We start from the raw sequence: 20,535 nt of genomic DNA on the forward strand, positions 1-20,535 counted from the left end.
TTAGGCGAACTTTAAAGATTTAAAGAATTTTAAGAGTAGATAATGACATTTTATGATACTGAATACAGAAATGAAGATTGGCACCTTTTTATAACCCGTACTCAAAGATTTTGGGGTATCTTCGACTTATATATGTAGATGTGTAACTAGAGGATAGCTTTTCTGACACCTTAAATATTATATTCTTTATAAGCATCATTAGCTGAGTCATGCCTGTCAGTATGTCTGTCCGTCCTATAAGATCTACATCTACTACATTGTGCACCGACTCTTGTGATATCACACTGAAAATCTGAACCGAAAACACTGAATTATTGAGAACGCCCATGTCTAAAATATTGCAAAACAGATGGGATTATTATTATAGCCAGAATAAGTAAAACCATATCGCGTTGCTGATCCCCTGAGAAAGGATCGTTCGTGCATGAGGGGTTCTGATTGCAGTGGACTCAAACTTCACGTCGGAACACTTCACAGTCCAGGTTAAACATGAACTAGAATTCCTGTGTGTAAAACTGATTCACGCTTTCGCTGAATTCATTAATTGCTAGTATATTTCACCTTCTTCGGATATCTCAATTTATGTGCAGCACTCTCTATCAAATAAAGATCATGTGATAGATCGTCTGACAATTTGATCAAGGGTGACGTGGATAGCCCTGATCTTTTGAAATGCATAAACTTCACGATTCCAATTAGATCCACCAGAAACTATTTACCGTTGACCATACCGTTTTGTAGATGGAATTATTCCTTGCATGAACCATTAAGGGTCTTAGGCTCGGATCATAAATTCCTATACCGTATAATATCTACACCTAATTCCCTTCCTTTTCTTAAATTACTTATATTAGCCTGAGATCCGTTCGTAAAACTCTTCTGCTAGTGTCACACGGGCCACTTGATAGTGCAGTAATTCTAATTAATCGCCTCTTGAAAGATGCAGTCATTGCATTTCAACGTCCAAGAATTGAGGGTACCTGAGCATATGGATTGGAGTGCTGTGTAGCCTAGTACAGGATCACCCAACCTAGTACCGTGCCGCGCGTCCTTCGAACAGGATCCCCCAGTGCCGTGCATCCTAATACAGGAGCCCTAGACCCAGTACCGTGCCGTGTATCTTAGTACAGAAACCCCAGACCCAGTACCGTGCTGACAAGAACTCGCACCGGCACGCCGATTAGTCTACCAGGATCAAGATGAACATCCTCTGGATAGCGTCACGCAGGAACGACGAGCTACAGAGCCTAGCTAAGGAGTTTGGACTAGGAGAAACTGAGACAGTAGCAGACCTATGGAGCCGAATCACCGCATTCATCGCACGCCTTGGACACCCCGAGGCCGTGCAAGCAGAGAGCCGGAGGAAGATGGAAGACAGCAATGAGGGACCAAAACTGCGATTAATTATACCCGAGTTGCCCACCATGAGCCGAGGATCCACCCACGGATACAACGAGTCAGCGACCAAGACACTGTCCGCCCAGGGCGACCAACCACAACGAGGTGCCCAATGACCACTCCCAGGAACCAGACCGGAGGCATCCAGTAAGAACCAAGAACCAGGACCCAATACCACTGGACCCCCTGCCACATCGAGCCACCAAACGACCATGGCAGGAGAGCAGCCACGTTTTCCCCAGGGACATCGGGTCTCACGCCCCGGAGGGGGTCACGGAATTGACCCAGCTCATCTCGGCCTACGAAACCGCACGGGACCGAGAATCACTCCGTAGCATCGGGACCACACAGAATCATTGACCCAGAGCCGCCTACACCTGAAATGGAACAAACACGCAACGAGGCACCACACACGAGACATCCGGGAAAACCGAGATTGCCACCCGGGGAATCGGCCAGGAGGAAGAGAAGGCCCAACAGGGACATGGACGGAGACGCGCACCCAGGAACAGGAGAAACCCACCTACTAAGCATGACAGGAGGAAGGATCGATGTGAGAGCTTTTGAAGCCACCCTCGACACTGGAGCCACACGGTCCTTCATCAGTCAGCGGCTGGCGAAAGAGATTGGGACGGCCGAGAACAGGCGAGAAGTGAGGACCAGGATCTGCCTGGCAGACGGAACCAGGAAAGAGATCAACCAAGCTATAGCAGTCATATGCGAATGGATCAACGAGAAACACAGCTATCTCTTCTTATACTACCCAAGGTATTAGACGACTTCATCTTGGGACTCGATTTCCTATGCAGCATCTGCGCAAGGATCCACTGTGGACGGGCAAATCCAAAGCTGAAGTTGTAATATAAACCCGCCGGGACCATACCTGCACCGCCCTGCCGTCACGTTCGCAGACTCCGCTGTCGTCCGCGACCAGCGCCAGACCGACACTCTGCAGCCACCCACGACCCATCCGACCGCCCCGACAACAAGTCCCCACCAAAACAGACCACGCAACAGCCCCAGGACTACACCACTGCAACTGGACACGAAGAGAGCTCCGACGGAAAGAACTGCGACACCGATGGCCGATGACAACCATGGCCAGTTTCCCAGCCCGTATCACGACACAAACAGGGCAACGAAGAACAGCGAGATCTTTGGCAGAGACAACGAAACGAGGACATTGGCAGAGACAGCTATGACTCCACTGGACCAATCCAGGGCCAGCCCGTCGAACCAGGAGTAGCCATCAGGACTACGCCACGAAACGAGGACATTGGCAGAGACAGCTGTGACTCCAGCTCATCGAACCAGATTCCAGCCGTACGCGTTCGCGTATCTCGATGATATCATCGTCATCGGAGCCACGTTAGAAGAACAAGTCGACCACCTTCGAGAGGTTTTCAGGAGGCTGAGAGAAGCGAACCTCCGACTGAACAGAAACCAAAGTAGTTTCTTTAGCAAGAGTTTAGTCTACCTCGGCCATGTCATCAGCGAACAAGGCATCCACACGGATCATCGCCCACCACACTGCAAGAACTGCGACGGTCCGTGTTGTCCCGAGTAAGACGCCTGGAGCTCAAATGGGCCTCTGCCTCGGCCAACACCGTTCGAACCTCACTCTCCGTGAGCGCGGCGTCGGCGATCTGCCAGACGACGATTTACTTCGCCGACCTGACTGCCGCCTATCACAAACCGCCGAAGTGCGTTGCTAGTGGGCGGATGCACTTTCACCCCTTGTCTTACTACATCCTCAGGTTGGGCTGCTGCAACTCAAACGCTTTCTGCAGCCTCCTCAGCTGTTTACGCGCTCGACGAAGTTGGTCGCGTTGTCGGAATACATCCTCTGCGAAACGCCACGTCTTGGGATAAAGCTTTTGAAGTACAGGAGAAAATAATTAGTTGACAAGTCCGGGATAAGCTCCAAATGGACAATATATGGGCGTACGTCCTCGAATCCGAGGGGAGATGTTAATAGCGCCACAAAAGTCGACACCACAGATCAGGAATAAATCCGTCTGCCGGCAGATTTGCCATGATTTTACTCATCAATTTCGGCTTGTAGCGAAAACAGTTGATGCATCTCATTCCTCTCCGACATTCCCAACATGCATTTACGAGCCAAATCTCATGTCTAAGCAGACTAAGTGTAAAATCCTCAAATAATACTCCTAGCGTGATAAGCGAAAACTTTCGCTTTTTCTCTGACAACCTGTAGACAAATGAAGCCATCATTTACAGGCTCGAATGCAGAGCCTGTCTCTGAAGCGCTCTTTTTCCTTGTCGATATTCAATATTCAGCACACATAGGCAAATACTCGAATTAACTTAGCGAGAAAATATCTCAATGGGAAATAAGTCTTCAACAACAAAATAAGACTTGGGCGGACTTTTTTACCTCCACATCCCTCACATCGGCTGGGATGTTAAATTGCGAGTTCTCTGGGCAAATATGATCAGGCCCACATACAAATTTCCTACCATCTAGCCTAATTGACTCAACGAGTTCAGGGACGTCGCATCTACGAGACGCCAAGTCCGCTGGATTTGACAGTGAAGGCACATGACGCCACCTTCTGACAGCTCCTGAATTTCGGCTGCCCTATTTCACACAAAAACAACAAGCGACGATGTCGGAGTCTATCCAATGTGTTCAGACCAGCAGCAAATAATTGCCGAGCACTGTGCCAAATCCGTGCGCTCCGGTCCTTCGAGGCGGATCTTCGCCTTCCCCATAAGGAGAAGCTCACCCCAGCCAGCATCGGCGGATCGCTCCAAGTTCAAGACAAGTACTCTTCGAGTGTGCCCAACACCAGTGCAGTGATTTTGTGCGAGTTTTCCATTCCAGTCCGTGCTCCCGTGGCATATGTACATAGTTCTCAATGTTCTCAATGAAAGTGTCGCAGGAAAATTCTATTTACACAACAATTAAATGCTCTTAGAAAATAACATTTGAAATATCATTGTATGGCCTATATTATTAGACAAGAGCACCAGCATGAACTTTTCAGAAATTTCGAAAACAGAACTACAGCCAAACATATTAATTACATCGAATATGTGACGAAAAAAACTTTACCAAAATTGTAACAACCAGGACATTTACATAGAATTCTGCATTCCTGCAGAATTAAAACATATTTCACTATCAAACAACGTTCAACAATATACAAATTTAATAATTACTGAAAAAAATGTAACCAAGGTTGAAATTAACCATATTAAGCTTAACAAACTTTTAATACAAAAACGGTAAAAGCTTAATTGAACTTTCACGGTCTGCAGAGCTCAGATGAAAAATCTTCAACTCAGCCTTTGAACCTTTACTCAAATCATTGCAATAATCAAATTTAAAAAGAAAATATTAAATGTGTTTTTATAATTATTTACTGTATATTCTGTGTACGTATATACTTTATGGGGTCTGAGATGCTTAATTCTGTGCGTTACAAATTTCTTGACAATTTTACAATACCCCTGCAAGTATTTGTTAAGAAAGGATCTACACTTTTATAAAATGAATACAACAGTTGTTTAAATAATTCGTATTTTATTCAGTTTATAGTAAAACTATTATTTTTATTTTGTGCTCTAGTTGTTCAATCCAGATTCATTTGAAAAAATTTGTTTTTTGTTTGAAGTATTTAAGTATGGGCGATTAACCCATTCGGTGTCAGCGGCCTTTATATTTTCCAATGTTCCAAGTTTAATTTGATATAGCTTAAGTACAAATCTTGGACCTATTTCGCTTAGACTCAATTCTCTATTTATATTTTTATACTGATGATGTCTAAATATAATGGAATCATTATGGTTTAAGAAGGATATTACTCGCTGGGAGTTTTCTTTCGGTACCGGAAATAAGTGCTTCAGTATTTGCACAGTTCTTAATCCAATAGGACTTTTAAAATTATTAAAAATTAAATGAGGCTTCTGCTCACTCATGTGTCCTATATCTGGAATATCATGTCGCATTATAACATCGGATATATTAAAAAATGAGGTTGGACCATATGGAAGATGACAAATCACAAGACTATCTGGTATGCCCCGATGCTCGTGAACAATCAAAAAATCAGTTACATTATTTGCTCGACAAGCGTGCATAAGTGTAGTCAATTGATATTTGCCCCTGTTCATTTGTTGAGCATTTGGAAAAATCAGACGAAGTTCTTTCATGAACATTTTTAATCTTGATGACGGGTTATGTGATGTCGTTAACATTATTTTTGGATCTTGGCAACCAGCGTGATCATATTCATCATTTGAAAGGCGGACTTCAATGCCTAAAAAGAAAATATAAATATCCTTTTAAACAGAAAATCAAATTCATTTTCAAAATTAATACACTTTTTTTACTTATACTTATTATTATATGGTTATTTTTAAGCGATTTTACACTCTTCTTATGGTATTTAAATTTTGTACAACTATATAAAAAATAGAAAAGAACTAATTTCATACATTATATAAATATACATGTATGCTTATGAACAGTCATAGAAAAAATATAAGGAAAAAATTGGAGCAAATATTATCCATGAAAACCACTTTGCTTGCTTTATATAGGTCTCTCTTACTGATTTGTCTTGGAGAAAAAATAGAAACGCACGCAAATTTTGTTCTTGTCTTGGTTTAAAGCGACTGAAATCGCATTATATGGGTAAAATTTCATAAACTAAAGATAAAAGATATAAAATAAATAGATATGGGTAGATTGTGGGTAGATATTCCTTTCAGAATTTTTTGCGGCGTAAATTATATTGAAATTGAATGAAACCCAAGGTCCATAGTCAGATATTGCCACAACTGAAAATAGCGATTCACTACAAACAAGAACCAGACAAACGCGGCAGAAAGCGCGCAACATTGGAGAAGTTCGACAACTTCCTTGTTCGAAAACAAAAAACATTTCTGTTATCGGAAGATTTGAAAAATGATTTAAATGCACATTTTTAGTAGCCCGTAGTTTATAAAGGAATTGGACGACCCATATATGTATAACAAAGACTCTCTATAACTCGGTGGATCGTCTGACAATTTGATCAAGGGTGAAGTGGATAGCCCTGATCTTTTGCAGTCGTTGCATAACAACGTCCAGATATAAAAGCTGGCCATGATATGCTTCCTAGACAAAAAAATAACCTCTTTGGAACTAGACGTAAATTCCATAGAGAACCTTTGGGAGATCTTAAACAAAAAGTTTGTTGTTTGTAAGTGCAGAAAAAGGATTTGTGGAAAAAAGTTAAATCCGAATGGTACTCAATTGATCCATTAAAATGTGACAAGATTGTGGATTCCACAGATCGTCTATAAGCCGAAGTCACTAAAAATAACTCTGCAATTTTGTCTACAATATAAGCGAGGATGTGACGAAGTTCTTTTTCTGGCGCAACACAGACTCGAATTCCCCCATTTTAAATATATTATAAATTGTCTACAGGGTCATTTAAAAATAATTTTGCACTTGAGGACCAAGATTTGCAGTATGCGCAGATACGCGAAGCATGAATCGAAAAAATTGAACAAAAAAAAAATACAATTTTAACACATTATACATACATATGTATATCTTTTATATTCATATTCATTTCATATTCAAAATTACAAATATTGTTTATTAGAGAACGAAATGGGAAAGGGAACAGAAAAAACTCGCAAAAAATATTTCAGATTTCTGCGATATCGTTTACGAGTCATTTTTGACAGTGCTACAGGCTCGAACAAAATATTTCTTTTGATTTTTTTGTATGTCAAAAACGACATCGAAAAGAAATCGCAAAACGATCGCAAGCGAGCTATAATTAACCACAAACTAAAAGACACATATTTCTATCATATGCCGGTACGAATGTGAGCATTTTGTCGGGTTAAGTCTCGCATTTGACTCGTTTACGATATCATTTGCGAGCGTGTGGTTCATTCTGGATTTTGTTTGAGTCTTCAACTTATTGACGAACTGAATAATAAAGTATAATATAATAATCCTACTTAAAGTAAGGTACATATGAATGTAAATACGTACCTTTATCATCATATTTTAGAGAACTATATACATCTATGCCTTTGGCTACAATCGGAGAATTTAGCGTTTTGTTGCGATCTAAACTTTGAACGACACTATCCTGGACTCGTTTCTTTGATTTGAGGCGTTCGCTAAGTGCTTTTGAATATAAATATTCTCTTCTCTGTCTGGCTTGTTTTCTTAACATATTTATTTATTTACTAATTAATATTTTCAACCACGTGTAACTTGAAAACAATGTTATCAGTGTGACCAAGTGTAGAGAGCGAAAAACACAGAGAACATGGAGAAATATCGATATTAACATCTATGTCATCGATGTTTGGGTGCAGACATCGAGTTGGGTGCAAACATTTTATAGGCTCAGCACACTAATAATATCCCGCGGGAACGGTGGTATTTGTTGAAAGATGTGAAACCCCGATTTGCACTGGCACCATTCACCATCTGCCACACGTCATAAAGCAGCTGATGAGCATGAGCAAAATTGATTGAGTTGTAATTGATATCAAATTCGGTAACGGTAGCTGGCCGATATGAAGAATGAGAATTAGTTATCTATTGCGAGCGATATGCTGCGCTTATATTAGATTCAAACTTAAGACTGATCATAAATTAAATTAAAAGCTATGATTGCAGACGGCTTCGCGGCCGGTGCTGCCGCGGCTCTGCCGTCGCCTGTGAATCTGTTCGTGGACCTCGCTAATATGCTAGGTCAGCACACGTCCAGTGTCGGTGGTTAACTTGCATATTTATTTTAGTATATATTTTTTGTTAGATCCTATATTTAAATATGTCAGTTTTTTAGCTAAAATTACCTTTTCATATGTGATAAACATATTATGTATGTGCATAATTTATAGCCTGCTTAAAATAAGGATATAAATCTGCTGGCTGGCTCATGATGACGCGACGGTAGCCAAACGCCGGAGCCGAAGACCCTGGGATTTAGTTTTCTGTGTTCGCTGTGCGATACGTTCGTTGCATGAACTGGAACATCTATAGACTGTATGGATAATTCTATCAATGGTGGGCAGAAACAACCGATGATTGGCTAATTTTACATCAATTGTATCGATAGCACTATCGAATTTTTGAAAACAATCTTTTGCGTCTCCAGCACGCTGCATTTATAAACAAACACTTTAAATTTATGTGGAAGTTCTATATTTGTAGTATACTGAATAGAAGCCGTGTGTTTTCGCATATGTACATGTATATCTTATAGCAATTTTGAAAATGGTAAATACATTTCTATGAAATGCATTATTATTTAAACCAATTGAATACTAATTTGTATAGAATTTCAGCTCCACCTACATATGTGTTTCTTATGCCTCATTGGAATAGGGATATTAATTTATTTCGTTCATCAGCGACCTTCATTTGATTATACAGGAATGTTATTGAGTCGTAACAAAGTGTACGTACAAAAACTCCTGTATTAATATTTACCTTTATATACATGTATTATTTATATTGTTTAAATATATGTACCTCTTCCTTTTCACCCGCGAATGAGACCGGTCGTAAAATCACAGCAGTCTAAAAAGAGGCTGGCTTTTTCAACACAGGCAAATTGATAAGTGGTAGAGAAGAGTGGATTATCGTTTAAGCGCTTGTTTTTCTTCTCAAGTCTTAACAAGAAATTGATTTTTTTACTTTACATTTATACTCGATACTTAATCAGTATGGCTCTCCTCCGGCAGACGGCTCTAATAATTTCTAAGACAGAAAATCAGTCTGAACGTGTCGTCGGGCGCTGCGTAGAGACCGAAAATTGATTTGTTATACCCGATACTTAAAATGTGTGTAACATCCAGAAGGCAGCGTTTCCGACCCCATAAGGTATTCATAAGGTATATTCTTGATCAGCATCAATAGCCGAGTCGAAAACAAACACTATAAACACATACACTTTCCCCGCAAATGTAATATACCCTATACTCAGTTGCCACCGCAACTCTACATTTATACCCGATACATAGTCATTATGGCTACATTGACAGACAAAGAGTGAGTGCGGGAGCCACAAGCGTAGCCACTGCAAACACTGGACTGGTCCGTTTTTATAACTAAGCAGACACCCAGAGCCATAGCTTAACTAGAGAAAATAATGGAAAAAGTAATGCAAATTAGAAAATAGATCCACTATTAGTGGATTATTAGTGTCAAGCGTTTAATAAAATGTTAAATTATTCTTAAATTCTTTAATATGGGTCACGTCTTAATAAAAGGATCGCAAAGCTTGAATTTACTCCTTACTGAAAAGGGTTTTGTTATTAGTGAGCTATATTATTAATGTTCGACTACCCTCTTACAATAATAGGCTAGTTCTCCTAACTATTCAACGTATTTCTCTAATCACCAGCCCTACCTTAAACAATTATTGGAAATATTTACTCCAGGGAGTTTAAGCGCCGTATTACTATGTTACAATACTCTTAACATTCCAGTTCGTGCATCTATTTAGTTCATGTATGACCTGTAACCATAATAAACTGCATCACCTTAACTATACGGACAGGTGCTATGTTACAAACAGGCAAATAATAATGGTTAATGGGCTTTTTGAATGCTGTGCATAGACAGACATAGAAGCCGTAAAAATGCTTGTGTTTGATAGTATTTACTGACGTACAAATAATCTACTGTATTATAATCTTTTATTAAACAGACAACCTTCAAGAACGCCTCTCTACATCGTTGTAGTCTGTTGCGGTCAACGAGTACAGGAGACACTTGTAATGATCAAATCAGCAATCGTTTTCAATTATGAAAAAGAGTATCTTAAATTTTTGATTTTTACTGAGAAAGAAAAAGATGATGAATTGAGAGAAAAGCTAACAGACTGGAAAAATATCGTAGCATCGTTTTTTGACTTTGAGATTTTACCTTTGAACTTTCCTAGTCAAAATAAGATTGAGTGGATGAATCTCTTCAAGCCCTGTGCCGCCCAGCGTCTTTTTTTGCCGGTAAGTCTAAATGAGTATTTCAGTTGCATGACCGATCCACGGCCACGGCCTCTAACAACAACACACAAACAATATCGAACAATAAACGCCAAATTGTGACCTTACCAACGGATAAATTTTAATTTATAAACACATTTATTTCCAACACATTGACGATAAAGTTACTTTCATGGAGAAACGAGAAATGGCGAAGCAACTCTTGGCACTTTGGTGTTGCTGATGTCGAAACTTCTGCAAAACGACTAATTTTCCAAGAAAAGATTTGCCAACGTTCATTACAAAGAGACTATTTGATTTTGTGACATCTAGTTCTGCTACATTGTTCGATCGCTTTAATATTGCCAAAGATGTTTGTTTGTTGTTTTAACTGACTACCCTTCAGAATGGCATAGACATGAAAATTTTCAAAATGCTTTAAAAATATTAACAAATATAAAAGTGGTGATACAGCCGAACGTGGTGTTAAACTTATGCAAGACTATAACCAAATACTTACCAAAAAAGAAGCTGAGTTTCAGAAGTTGCTAAACATCGCAAAAGAATATGCTAGTCAGTATCCATTGAATAATAAAAATGCCTTAATATAAGGCAATGTTTTGCCCAAATTTTGGCAGTTGGATAAGCAACTGTCTCAACTGCAAGATTGAGAGTTTTGAGCGAATATGGTCCCTTTTGTTTCCAGATTTGTATAAACGATAACTCAAACAAATAATATTTAAAAAAATACAAATCAATTTATTTTGCATTTATTCTAGTTTAAGTACCTGTAGCATAGTGAGGACTTACGATCATTATTTATGATTCTGCGTATTCCCATATTTTTAATTTTTTGTAATGAAAAGAATACGTACACAAGAAGTCTGCAGTTGGTCTAGATCTTATGGTCTCTGAAGTTTTATTCGTCTAGCAAGACCGACGAAAAACCTTCAGACGTAGACTTCGTTTTTTTTTTACTTTTTGAATGCGCACAAAATATAATCTAAAAACTTAATTTTAAAATGTAAAATAATAATTTTTTTTTTTTCTAGTCTTTATTGACCAATGTGGACTCATTGCTATATGTGGACACGGATACACTGTTTTTGTCACCAATATCTGAAATATGGGCATTTTTTAAAAAGTTTAATGACAGTCAAATGGCCGCACTGACGCCCGAGCACGAAAATGAAAACATAGGTTGGTACAACCGATTTGCGCGTCATCCATTCTATGGCCGACTTGGTGTGAACTCCGGCGTCATGTTAATGAATCTGACACGAATGCGTGAATTTCATTGGGAAAAACATATCTTATCTATACATGAAGAGTACAAGCTGCGTATTATATGGGGCGATCAAGACATTATAAATATATTTTTTTATTATTATCCTGACAAACTTTTCGTTATGCCCTGTGAATATAACTATCGGCCAGATCACTGTATGTATATGAGTACTTGTAACATGACACATTCTGGTGTTAAATTGATGCACGGTATTCGGGGATATTTTCATACCGACAAGCAACCACTTTTCAAAATTATTTATGAATCCATGGAAAGGTATCAGCTTGGATCTAATACAAACACCAATTTTTTAATGCCTCTACGTACTGGTTTAAATCAAAAATCAGTAAATGAATCTAGCTGTGGAAAGATCTCAACAGAAGTGCTGAAAATGGCTACTAAACTTTTTGGCAATAGCTTTTAAGGGATAAAGCATACATTATACGTAAGATAAGTAGAACGCAAGCTAATATAGAAATTAACAAATTTTTGTACAACTGTTTACATAATATACTTTAGTTTTAGAGTTGTATACATTCCTAAATAGAAAATAAATTTGGGGCTATTTCGAAACTCCCGAATTTTCGCGTGGGGAATACAAAAACTCTGAACTTTTTTATATCATTACAAACTTTTGAAGATTTGCTAGAAAGTGTATTATAATATTAATATTGGCTAATGCTCTGGTGTTCGCATTGGGGTTCTGTCCCAGATCAGTGGCCGTCGCGAATATTTTAGCCGTGAATTGTTTGGTCGTGAATTCATGAAGATCTTTGCTTCCATTAAGGCGGTTAAGACTCCGTAGCTAGGAGTCTGGTAGTTGGAGAACTTCCCTCTTGGTTGGGACTGCTACCTTTACCCAAATTTTCCCAAAGTAGTCCACACCATTGCTGGTACGCATGCTCTGCATGATCGTCTCATGAACCATATGATGAGGAATGTGATATGGCCTCGCTTTGGTAAGCTTTGCAGCTGATTTCATTGTTTCTTCAGTGGCCCGAAACATATTGACTCAGCGCTGCCCAAGGCTGTGACAGCTTTGACATCCACAAATCGCAAATACTATTAGAGCTAGAGCAACCAAATTTTGTATCCATAGTCCTGTTAATCCCGCTGTTACAAGTGTATTTTAAAACTTCGCCCCACCTCCACAAAGAACGAACATCTGTGGCATTCACAATATTGAAGATACGAGAAAAATAAAAACGCACAATCATAAAGAATGACCATATCTACCAGATTGCCGAATCTGGATCAGATCAGATCATTTTTAAAGCCAAAAGGAACAAATCAATTTGCAGTAGCTACTATGCACCCGGCGACACGCTCAGACATGTTTTTTTGTCCCGCGGACGGGAGCGATCGTAGTGGTGGAGATCCGTATGGGACGTGGCAGTCGGTTTCACCGCTCAGGCTATCGCCGGATAGCGCCTTCAGGACCCCATCGAACTCAGAATTAATACGAAGGTCTTTGCTATGCGATAATACCGGCAGGTATCACCGAGAGTGCCTAGGCTATCGCCGGACAGCGGACTCGGGATCCTGCTGGGCCACAAACTACGGGAGGGGGATAACGCGAGAGCGCCAACAAGTATCCCTAAGGGCGCCTAGGCAGTCACCGGATATCGGCCCTGAGATATTGTTGGGTAACGAACTACTGGAGGGAATCATAAGGAGGGGGGGGCCAACAGGTGTCGCCTAAAACGCCTAGGCTATCGTCGGACAGCGGCCTCGGGATCCTGCTGGGCCATAAACTACGGGAGGGGATCATGCGGGAGTGCCGACAGGGGTCACCGAGAGCGCTTAGACGATCACCGGACGTCGGCCTCGGGATCCTGCCGGGCTACGAACTACTGGAGGGAGCCACGCGGGGTACCGACGGGCATCTGTAACGAATACGGATCACCATGTGGGCGGGGCAAGAAGAGACTCGGGCCAGAGGCGTAAGGATGTGCAGAGAAGGCGAAACCCCAGACATCCGGTTTCCCTAGTGTATAGATTGTTGGTGATCCAGCTATGTTTTCGTTGTATCCATTAAATTAAACGTCTGGCTCCTCTGGGCTTCTCCAATCGACTCTTTGATCCACTTTTTTTCCAGCTTAGAACCGGCGTTCTCTCGCTCGCTTTTAGGTTCGTTACAATACATGAAGAGTACAAGCTGAGTATTATATGGGGCGATCATGACAATATAAATATACTTTTTTATTATTATCCTGAAAAACTTTTCATTATGCCCTGTGAATATAACTATCGTACTTGTAACATGACACATTCTGGTGTTAAATTAATGCACAGTATTAGGGGATATTTTCATGCCGACAAGCAACCACTTTTCAAACTTATTTATGAATCCATGGAATGGTATCAGCTTGGATCTAATACAATCGTAATAACGCCTCTATGTACTGGTTTTACCAATCACCTATTTTTGCATACAATCAATGACTTTTCTTAAACTTTTTTTTCAGGAACTAATCTACCGAATTAGGTCTACTTGAAATAAATCTTGATCCTGGTACAATACCAGGTGAGTAGGCTGCTATTTCAGTTTGTCGCCTAACTATGAGAAAACGAACTTTGGTACTAAACACTGTTGGCACTCAGAAGGATCTCTACAAGAGTTCATCAGCCTTGTTCGTTCAAACTCTTTTTAGTTGTTACCGATTCATTTATACCAAAAGATTCCAGATGTAAGTAAATGTCTGCAAGGAAGATAATCCCTTGATTCGATTTTTTGGGTGGATAAAAATGTATTGAGTGGCGCTATTTGGAAGCTAGTTTTCCTCAATTCTATATCTTCCGAGCCCTTTTTTGGCCGATTCCAAATTGTGTGGTATCCAACGCAAACAGTATGACGGAGGACATACTAATGTGCAAGATTGCCTAAATCTTACATTATGTGACATGACTATTTGCTCAATAAGTTCTTGGGTCGTGTAAAAGCTATCATATCATTTAAATTTTGCACACAGGCACCAGAAATATGTACTAAAACTTTAGAAAAAAATCACACAGTTATAGAGAAGTATATAATGCTCTAGTATAGTTTTTTGTATCAAATTGTATCGCAGCTTAAGGGCAACGAAAACTTCAGACACGAAAATTCGCTCCCACTCCCCCCTTACAATGTATTTATTTTTTTTTAAATAACAATTTGAGTGCTTTACAAATTTGTTTGGGTAACAAGAAAACCCACATTCAGCATACATATATGTATGTATATGTGACATTAAAAAGACATAGATTGGCGATATATTCATTTAAATACATTTAGAATTTATTTCAAAGTTCTTTTTCCTTTAACTACAACCGGCCTGTTTCGAATGTAACCCTTGCGACGTTTGGAGTTCTGGAAAATGTATATTCATTAGTACATTGCGAAGTGTGTAAATTGATTACAATACCTTTCTGGATATAAAGTTAGTTGGGGGAAAAACTCTTTCGGTGCCTTTTAAAGAAGGTCTATTAAACTCGAATGGTTTTTTGACTCGGTATATACGCACTAACCAGTGCTCAGTAGTATAAGCTTCTTCGAGATAAGTCAAGTCGAAATCTTTATTTCCGATAACTGCATTACGAGTTCGGTCATATCCGGATGGTCCTCTGTAAAATAAATGTATTTAAATATATTAAATTACTAGAGGGAAAGCCCCCTGCACACTCGCATAGCTGGGGCGCCAATCACCGCCAAAATATAAGTTTTGGCGACGACGACGGCTCAATTAGAAATATTGCAAACGACTGGTACGATTGCAACGTTCTCCCTCGTTATCTTTAAAATTGTGGGAATAGTTTCACAGCAGCGAGAAATGTGGATACTTACCTATAGTCGAGTTTTAGCTCTCCAAATCTGTAGTAGCTTAGCTTATACATAAGGCAGTTAAGTAAGGCTGGAGCGCCTTCAGCATCTACCCTAAATTCTCCTCTATCAGTAAAGTAATCGCTTTCTTTAATGTCTTTGGGATGCTCTCCCTCGGCAATTCTAACCATCCAAAGGAACTTGTTTATATCATCACCAGAGTACCCAATGACGCCACCAAATATTACAAGAACGTAATCAACATCCAGAGATGTCATGATTTCATATGACTTCTCTTCAGTAGAAGACATGGCCTTTCCTACTAGTGCTATATGACTGTTGTTCCAGGTATTGTTGTCCACTAAAGTTGTTCTGTTTGCCATGCCAGCTATCTGGTAGCCATAATCCCACCACGACATTATTCTTGCATCATCAGCCGTATTTTGGGAAAGCCAATAATATGCCTCACGAAAATCATCCAAGATATTGCGAGATCTGAAAAAAAAAATGGTACAAATTTAATCAAAAACTGATTAATCAGAAATTGAAGAACAAAATAATTAATAATTTTTGTATATGCTTATTGTCCAACTGATATTAAAAATTTAGCAAACGCTGAGTGTGAGACCAGCGATAAAACTTTTAGGAAAAAGCATGCAGTGATAATGAGAGGTTTAACAAATAATGCTATACTATGGTTAGTAGTCTAACCCTCCCTTGCGTAATCTTAGGTATACCGTTGAGTGAAGGATGTCTGCGAAAGGAAGGAGATATCGTACAAGCCGGAGCTTTATTTTAGATTGGTATCTAAAAATGTATTGCTTTATCATTTATACCTAGTCACTGAAATTAAGGAGTCTTACAGACAGAGGAGCATGTCCAAATTTCCTTGGCTATAGAGGCTAATCATCATATGCACTTTTTTATAATCTCTATCTAAGATCGCTAGGTATAATGACTAGCGGCACAAGATAATTTACTTACCCATCTTGACTGTTATGAAAAGCAAGCACTATGGACGGGCTGGAGTACGCATTGCTAGTTACCCAGGTGCAGTGCACAGCAAACATCATTAACAGCATTAAAACCGCCAGAATCACAATACTTTTTAAATTTGAGCTTATTCCATTATCTTGTGGTGAATCCGGTTTAGTTCGGTGTTTCAATTTTCCAGCCTGAAAGTGGTAGTTTGAATAATTATAAGATATTATATTAACACATCATTAAAGTTAATCAGATTCAAACCAAAATATTTATCAAATTTAATTAAAATTATCAAATTAAAATTATATCTCTACGAAGTTACCCTAAACCTGTATTCTCAATTACTATAACGAATAACTAATTCCGTACAACGAACTGTTCCAGAGTGAAATTTGAAGTGAATTTAAAGAATGGAATCTCTGATCGATTAGTAAAAAAAAATGACTTTACCTTCAATGGCCCTGATTCATTGTAAATTAAATTTAATTACTCTGCAGTAAAGTCTTCAGGACTAATTTATTTGTTTCTGCTGGCTATAATAATTATCCGATCTGAATTAGATTGCGTTTACTCTGCGTTTTTGTATTCTCGCATCTTCAAAATTGTGAATAACTCAGATTTGTGATAGCAAGGAATGTACCTTGTGATTGTGGCTACATTTTCAGATTTCTAATAAAAGAAAAAACATAAAGGACTATTTGGTGTAAAATCAAATTATGGGTACTCTATCGAAGATAAAGAGATCTACGAGTTTATGCAGAAGTACATGGAGGGATACGACTGTTAATAATCCAGGGTGATTTTATTTAAGAAAATATTTATATTAAATGGGAATATATTTACCTTATCATATAAGGTTTTCCTCTCTATAGAGTCTTCTTGGTCATCGGTTTCTGTGACCGCATTCATGGCACTGCCCATACGTTTTGAAGAATCTTCTTGCAGAAAGACGTCCAACAATCCGGAGAATGCCACACCAGCAAGCATGCATACCACAGGTGTTAGGGTCAACATTAGGCGCACCATTACTCCGGCAAAATATACAGCACTTATGGCATAAAGCACCACAAAAACTCGCTCATCGTTAATTTGTTTGATGCAATACCAGACACCAACCGGAAAAGCGCATACAAGAATGTGCAAATCGAAGAAAAATGAGAACCAAGTGGTTGGCTGATGTTCCGATACAGACGCAATTATTGGAATATGAATCTTTGCATAGCCAGTGTCCCAAAGTGAGTAAAATCGTCCACTCCATGGTGCAACAACGCCAAACATTGTAAGAAGAACTACTGCGACAAATACCGTTACGCCAACAAGCAGTGCGCCCACAAAAAACAGTTTTCTAAATTCGTGTCGCGATAATACAGACTGCAAGTGACGCAACGTAGCCACAGCCATGAGAAGCACGAATACGCCAAGTGCTGCCATGTGTTCGCTTGTACGTATTGGCTGGAATCCAACAAACGGTATTTGCATGGAAAAAAGAAGTCCGAGGATGTAAAATGTGCTGTAGCTCGTCAACAGTCGGGGCGAGTATCTACCCATTATGAGTAGCACAAACACATGTAGAGGAATTAGATTGATGATGAATACATATCCACCCCATGCAGAAACCATGTAGAAGTACGAAATTGCGGCACCTGCCGACCAGAATACGGATCCTGTTTTGACTGAACGCACCCATAGGAAGTATGTGAACTGAAGAGCAAATATAGCTATTCCTTCGTTGTCATACGATCCAGCCACTGAGCGGCTAATATATCCGGGCACAATTGCTATAAAACTTGCAGCGAACAATCCAGCTCCAGACGACCATAGCTCCTTTGTCAATAAATATGTGGAAATTGATGTTAGGCCACTAAAAACAGGTGCCAAAAATACGCAAATGTCACGAATATGGACGGGAATGTTGAGTACGTGGAGAAGGTAATGAATTCCTCCAGATGTTATCATTAATCCTGGATATACGGTTCCACCAACGATACGACCCAATGGATACCAAGCTCGTTCGTCAAACCAATTAAGAAACTTGTACCATCCATGTTGCACCATGTAAGCCGTGGCTCGATAATTAAACCAGGGATCAAACTCATGGATAATTGATTCAAATCGTATGACAGCAAAGAGGCGTGAAGAAAATCCGGCTAGCCAGGCTATTAATAATATTGAAAACGTAATAAGGCTGCTGTAGCCAGCGACTTTACTGTTTATCATCTTTGGCGTTCGATTCATATCTTCATTCAAGCCAGACAAGAGTTAAAACTTAAAACCGATCAACCACACATTTTCTTTTTAGACACGTAGTCTAAAAATCACCGGCTAGAACTGTCGATATGCAAATTATCGATAGATTATATTCGATTGAAAGATAATAATGATACTCATTTAATTTGATAATTCTATACAACATTTAATATTATTTCAGTGGAATTCCTGAAACGGAACAATATAGATTTATTTACATCAGTGGTCTGCACGCAGCCATTTATGTGGTTTGCAGTGCGTTTGTGTGCTGAGAAAACAAGCAAAGCGAAAAAACAGATATATCTACATGGAAAAATTCACCTGTGTATATTTAAAATTTAACAATAGTGACTTCAAACTTTGCACAAATATGCCAGGCCTCTACATCCGAATTAATAAGCTATTTATACTGACAACACTCCACCATCCATTTCGGGGATTTCGGGAAATAAATGTAAAATGGAACAAGAAGGAGTAGCAAATTCCAGTGGTAAGTTTAATAGATATATTTCTTATTTATTAATTTTATTATAATATATAAATAATAGTAATACCATGAAAAAGGCTGGAATTGAGCTGGGATGGGCTGAGATTAGGACAAAGCTATACTTTGCAGGATTGAAAAAAATAAAATGGTCCGAGCGGGGGTGTTCCAAATGTAACCGCCGCACAGAGTAAGTTCACCCTATCTAAAAATACACTCACAAGGAACCTGAGCGTTCCTTCCCATACAATACGAGTAGCACTGCTAGCTATATAAGGAGACGCATTCGTTCAATTAAACTCAGTATCAGAAACAGTACCACAACTGCCTGTCACTCATTTTCCCATCTTCAGATCCTCATTTTGCGCACCGTAGGATACCCACTCCGCAGTCCAACTGGTTCAAGTTCTAGTTGCGACGACCAAACTGTAGACGGTTTATGTACCGTATGCAACCCAGCTTCCTACACATACATACACATTCACATTGGTGACCCCCGACCTTGGTCATCCCTTCAAACTGTCAGACAAGATATAGTCAAAGGATTCGATCTGGAGATCAGATTGAAGAAGTCAACAGGAAATCTTCAGTAAAATTTGGTACCAGGCCATACACTTACGGTAGCATCTCCTACCAATAAGTATAACTTTGGAAAATCTGACATATTCAGGTTATCAGCCCACAAAAAAACAACTACAGAATTCGATTCGGAGCGTATCCAGCTGCGAAGCAAATAAAACACTCCCAACGGGTCAAAAGTAAGAAGTACAAACAGATAGAATGGATACACAAAAGGAGGAAGAAGCTGCCGATATGGCAATAGATGTGCAGTAAGATATTGGCCAGGAGATATCAAGGTACATTCGGAACTTTAAAAGAGATCCCCAAGAAAGGAAGCACAAGGCCTCTTACTTTCAAGCCAAAATATCGGCAATCGAAAATGCGTGGAATCGTTTCAACAAAAACGACTTCAAACTTCGCGATAATACGCAGACAACTAGCGTTCGTGGGGAACGTCTAATCGTCCCTTAAGAAGATCATGAGGAACGTCCTGTGGGTTCTAAAGAAAGCGATCTGATCCAGAAGTCCCCGAAGGTTTACAGCAAATTTCTCTCACTATGTCGCAACTCCGCCGGATCGTCGGAAATCGGTGAGAGCGGCACGCTTCAATCTTCGCGAGCAGCGTAGAAAGCTCTTCAAACGTATACCTCCGAGTGAACGTGGCCTTGTAGAAGAGAGTTTTGAAACTCTTTACTCCGGCTTCACATAGACCCCATACCTATCCCATATGTGGAGCTCCCGCTGATGGCGATACGCATCAGTCACCGAGTCCTTAAGCGGGTCAAGGAAGTCACTGGA

The 20,535-nt window shown here is 39.6% G+C and overlaps 3 protein-coding genes across 5 annotated transcripts; 1 reads left to right on the top strand and 2 right to left on the bottom strand.

The window, feature by feature from the left end:
- Positions 1-4,931: 4,931 nt before the first annotated feature.
- LOC6904084 (U3 small nucleolar ribonucleoprotein protein IMP4) lies at positions 4,932-7,688 on the bottom strand. Its single transcript, XM_002136397.3, has 2 exons — positions 7,424-7,688; positions 4,932-5,684 (listed from the first exon to the last, which is right to left on the bottom strand). Exons 1-2 carry the CDS (start codon positions 7,608-7,610, stop codon positions 4,990-4,992), a joined length of 882 nt encoding a protein of 293 aa, XP_002136433.1. The 5' UTR covers positions 7,611-7,688; the 3' UTR covers positions 4,932-4,989.
- An 803-nt stretch (positions 7,689-8,491) lies between these two features.
- On the top strand, positions 8,492-12,235 carry shams (glucoside xylosyltransferase 1 shams). Of its 3 annotated transcripts, none has more exons than XM_015179722.2 (4): positions 8,493-8,665; positions 8,726-8,846; positions 10,101-10,398; positions 11,427-12,235. In XM_015179722.2, the coding sequence occupies exons 2-4, from the start codon at positions 8,746-8,748 to the stop codon at positions 12,084-12,086; spliced, it is 1,059 nt and encodes a 352-aa protein (XP_015035208.2). In that variant the 5' UTR covers positions 8,493-8,665; positions 8,726-8,745; the 3' UTR covers positions 12,087-12,235. The 3 variants fall into 3 exon arrangements, with proteins under 3 accessions (XP_033240141.1, XP_015035208.2, XP_002136434.3); XM_002136398.3 differs by having other exon boundaries at positions 8,495-8,665; positions 8,734-8,846; XM_033384250.1 differs by lacking the exon at positions 10,101-10,398 and having other exon boundaries at positions 8,492-8,665.
- A 2,671-nt stretch (positions 12,236-14,906) lies between these two features.
- Stt3B (catalytic subunit 3B of the oligosaccharyltransferase complex) lies at positions 14,907-18,791 on the bottom strand. Its single transcript, XM_002136399.3, has 5 exons — positions 17,289-18,791; positions 16,446-16,636; positions 15,486-15,956; positions 15,067-15,265; positions 14,907-15,011 (listed from the first exon to the last, which is right to left on the bottom strand). Exons 1-5 carry the CDS (start codon positions 18,678-18,680, stop codon positions 14,940-14,942), a joined length of 2,325 nt encoding a protein of 774 aa, XP_002136435.2. The 5' UTR covers positions 18,681-18,791; the 3' UTR covers positions 14,907-14,939.
- Between the last annotated feature and the right edge of the window lie 1,744 nt (positions 18,792-20,535).

Source organism: Drosophila pseudoobscura, chromosome 2 (genome assembly GCF_009870125.1).
Source record: "Drosophila pseudoobscura strain MV-25-SWS-2005 chromosome 2, UCI_Dpse_MV25, whole genome shotgun sequence".
NCBI classification, from domain to species: domain Eukaryota; kingdom Metazoa; phylum Arthropoda; class Insecta; order Diptera; family Drosophilidae; genus Drosophila; species Drosophila pseudoobscura.

Excerpts from the sequence above, each read along its gene's own strand:
- LOC6904084 (XM_002136397.3), bottom strand. The coding sequence starts at position 7,610 with ATGTTAAGAAAACAAGCCAGACAGAGAAGAGAATATTTATATTCAAAA. Across the intron at positions 5,685-7,423 it reads TCTAAAATATGATGATAAAG|GCATTGAAGTCCGCCTTTCA; the intron begins GTACGTATTTAC and ends TTTTCTTTTTAG.
- shams (XM_002136398.3), top strand. Across the intron at positions 8,847-10,100 it reads TTATTGAGTCGTAACAAAGT|ACAACCTTCAAGAACGCCTC; the intron begins GTACGTACAAAA and ends TTTATTAAACAG. Across the intron at positions 10,399-11,426 it reads CCCAGCGTCTTTTTTTGCCG|TCTTTATTGACCAATGTGGA; the intron begins GTAAGTCTAAAT and ends TTTTTTTTCTAG.
- Stt3B (XM_002136399.3), bottom strand. The coding sequence starts at position 18,680 with ATGAATCGAACGCCAAAGATGATAAACAGTAAAGTCGCTGGCTACAGC. Across the intron at positions 15,266-15,485 it reads GAGCTAAAACTCGACTATAG|AGGACCATCCGGATATGACC; the intron begins GTAAGTATCCAC and ends TTTATTTTACAG. Across the intron at positions 15,012-15,066 it reads CTAACTTTATATCCAGAAAG|AACTCCAAACGTCGCAAGGG; the intron begins GTATTGTAATCA and ends TACATTTTCCAG.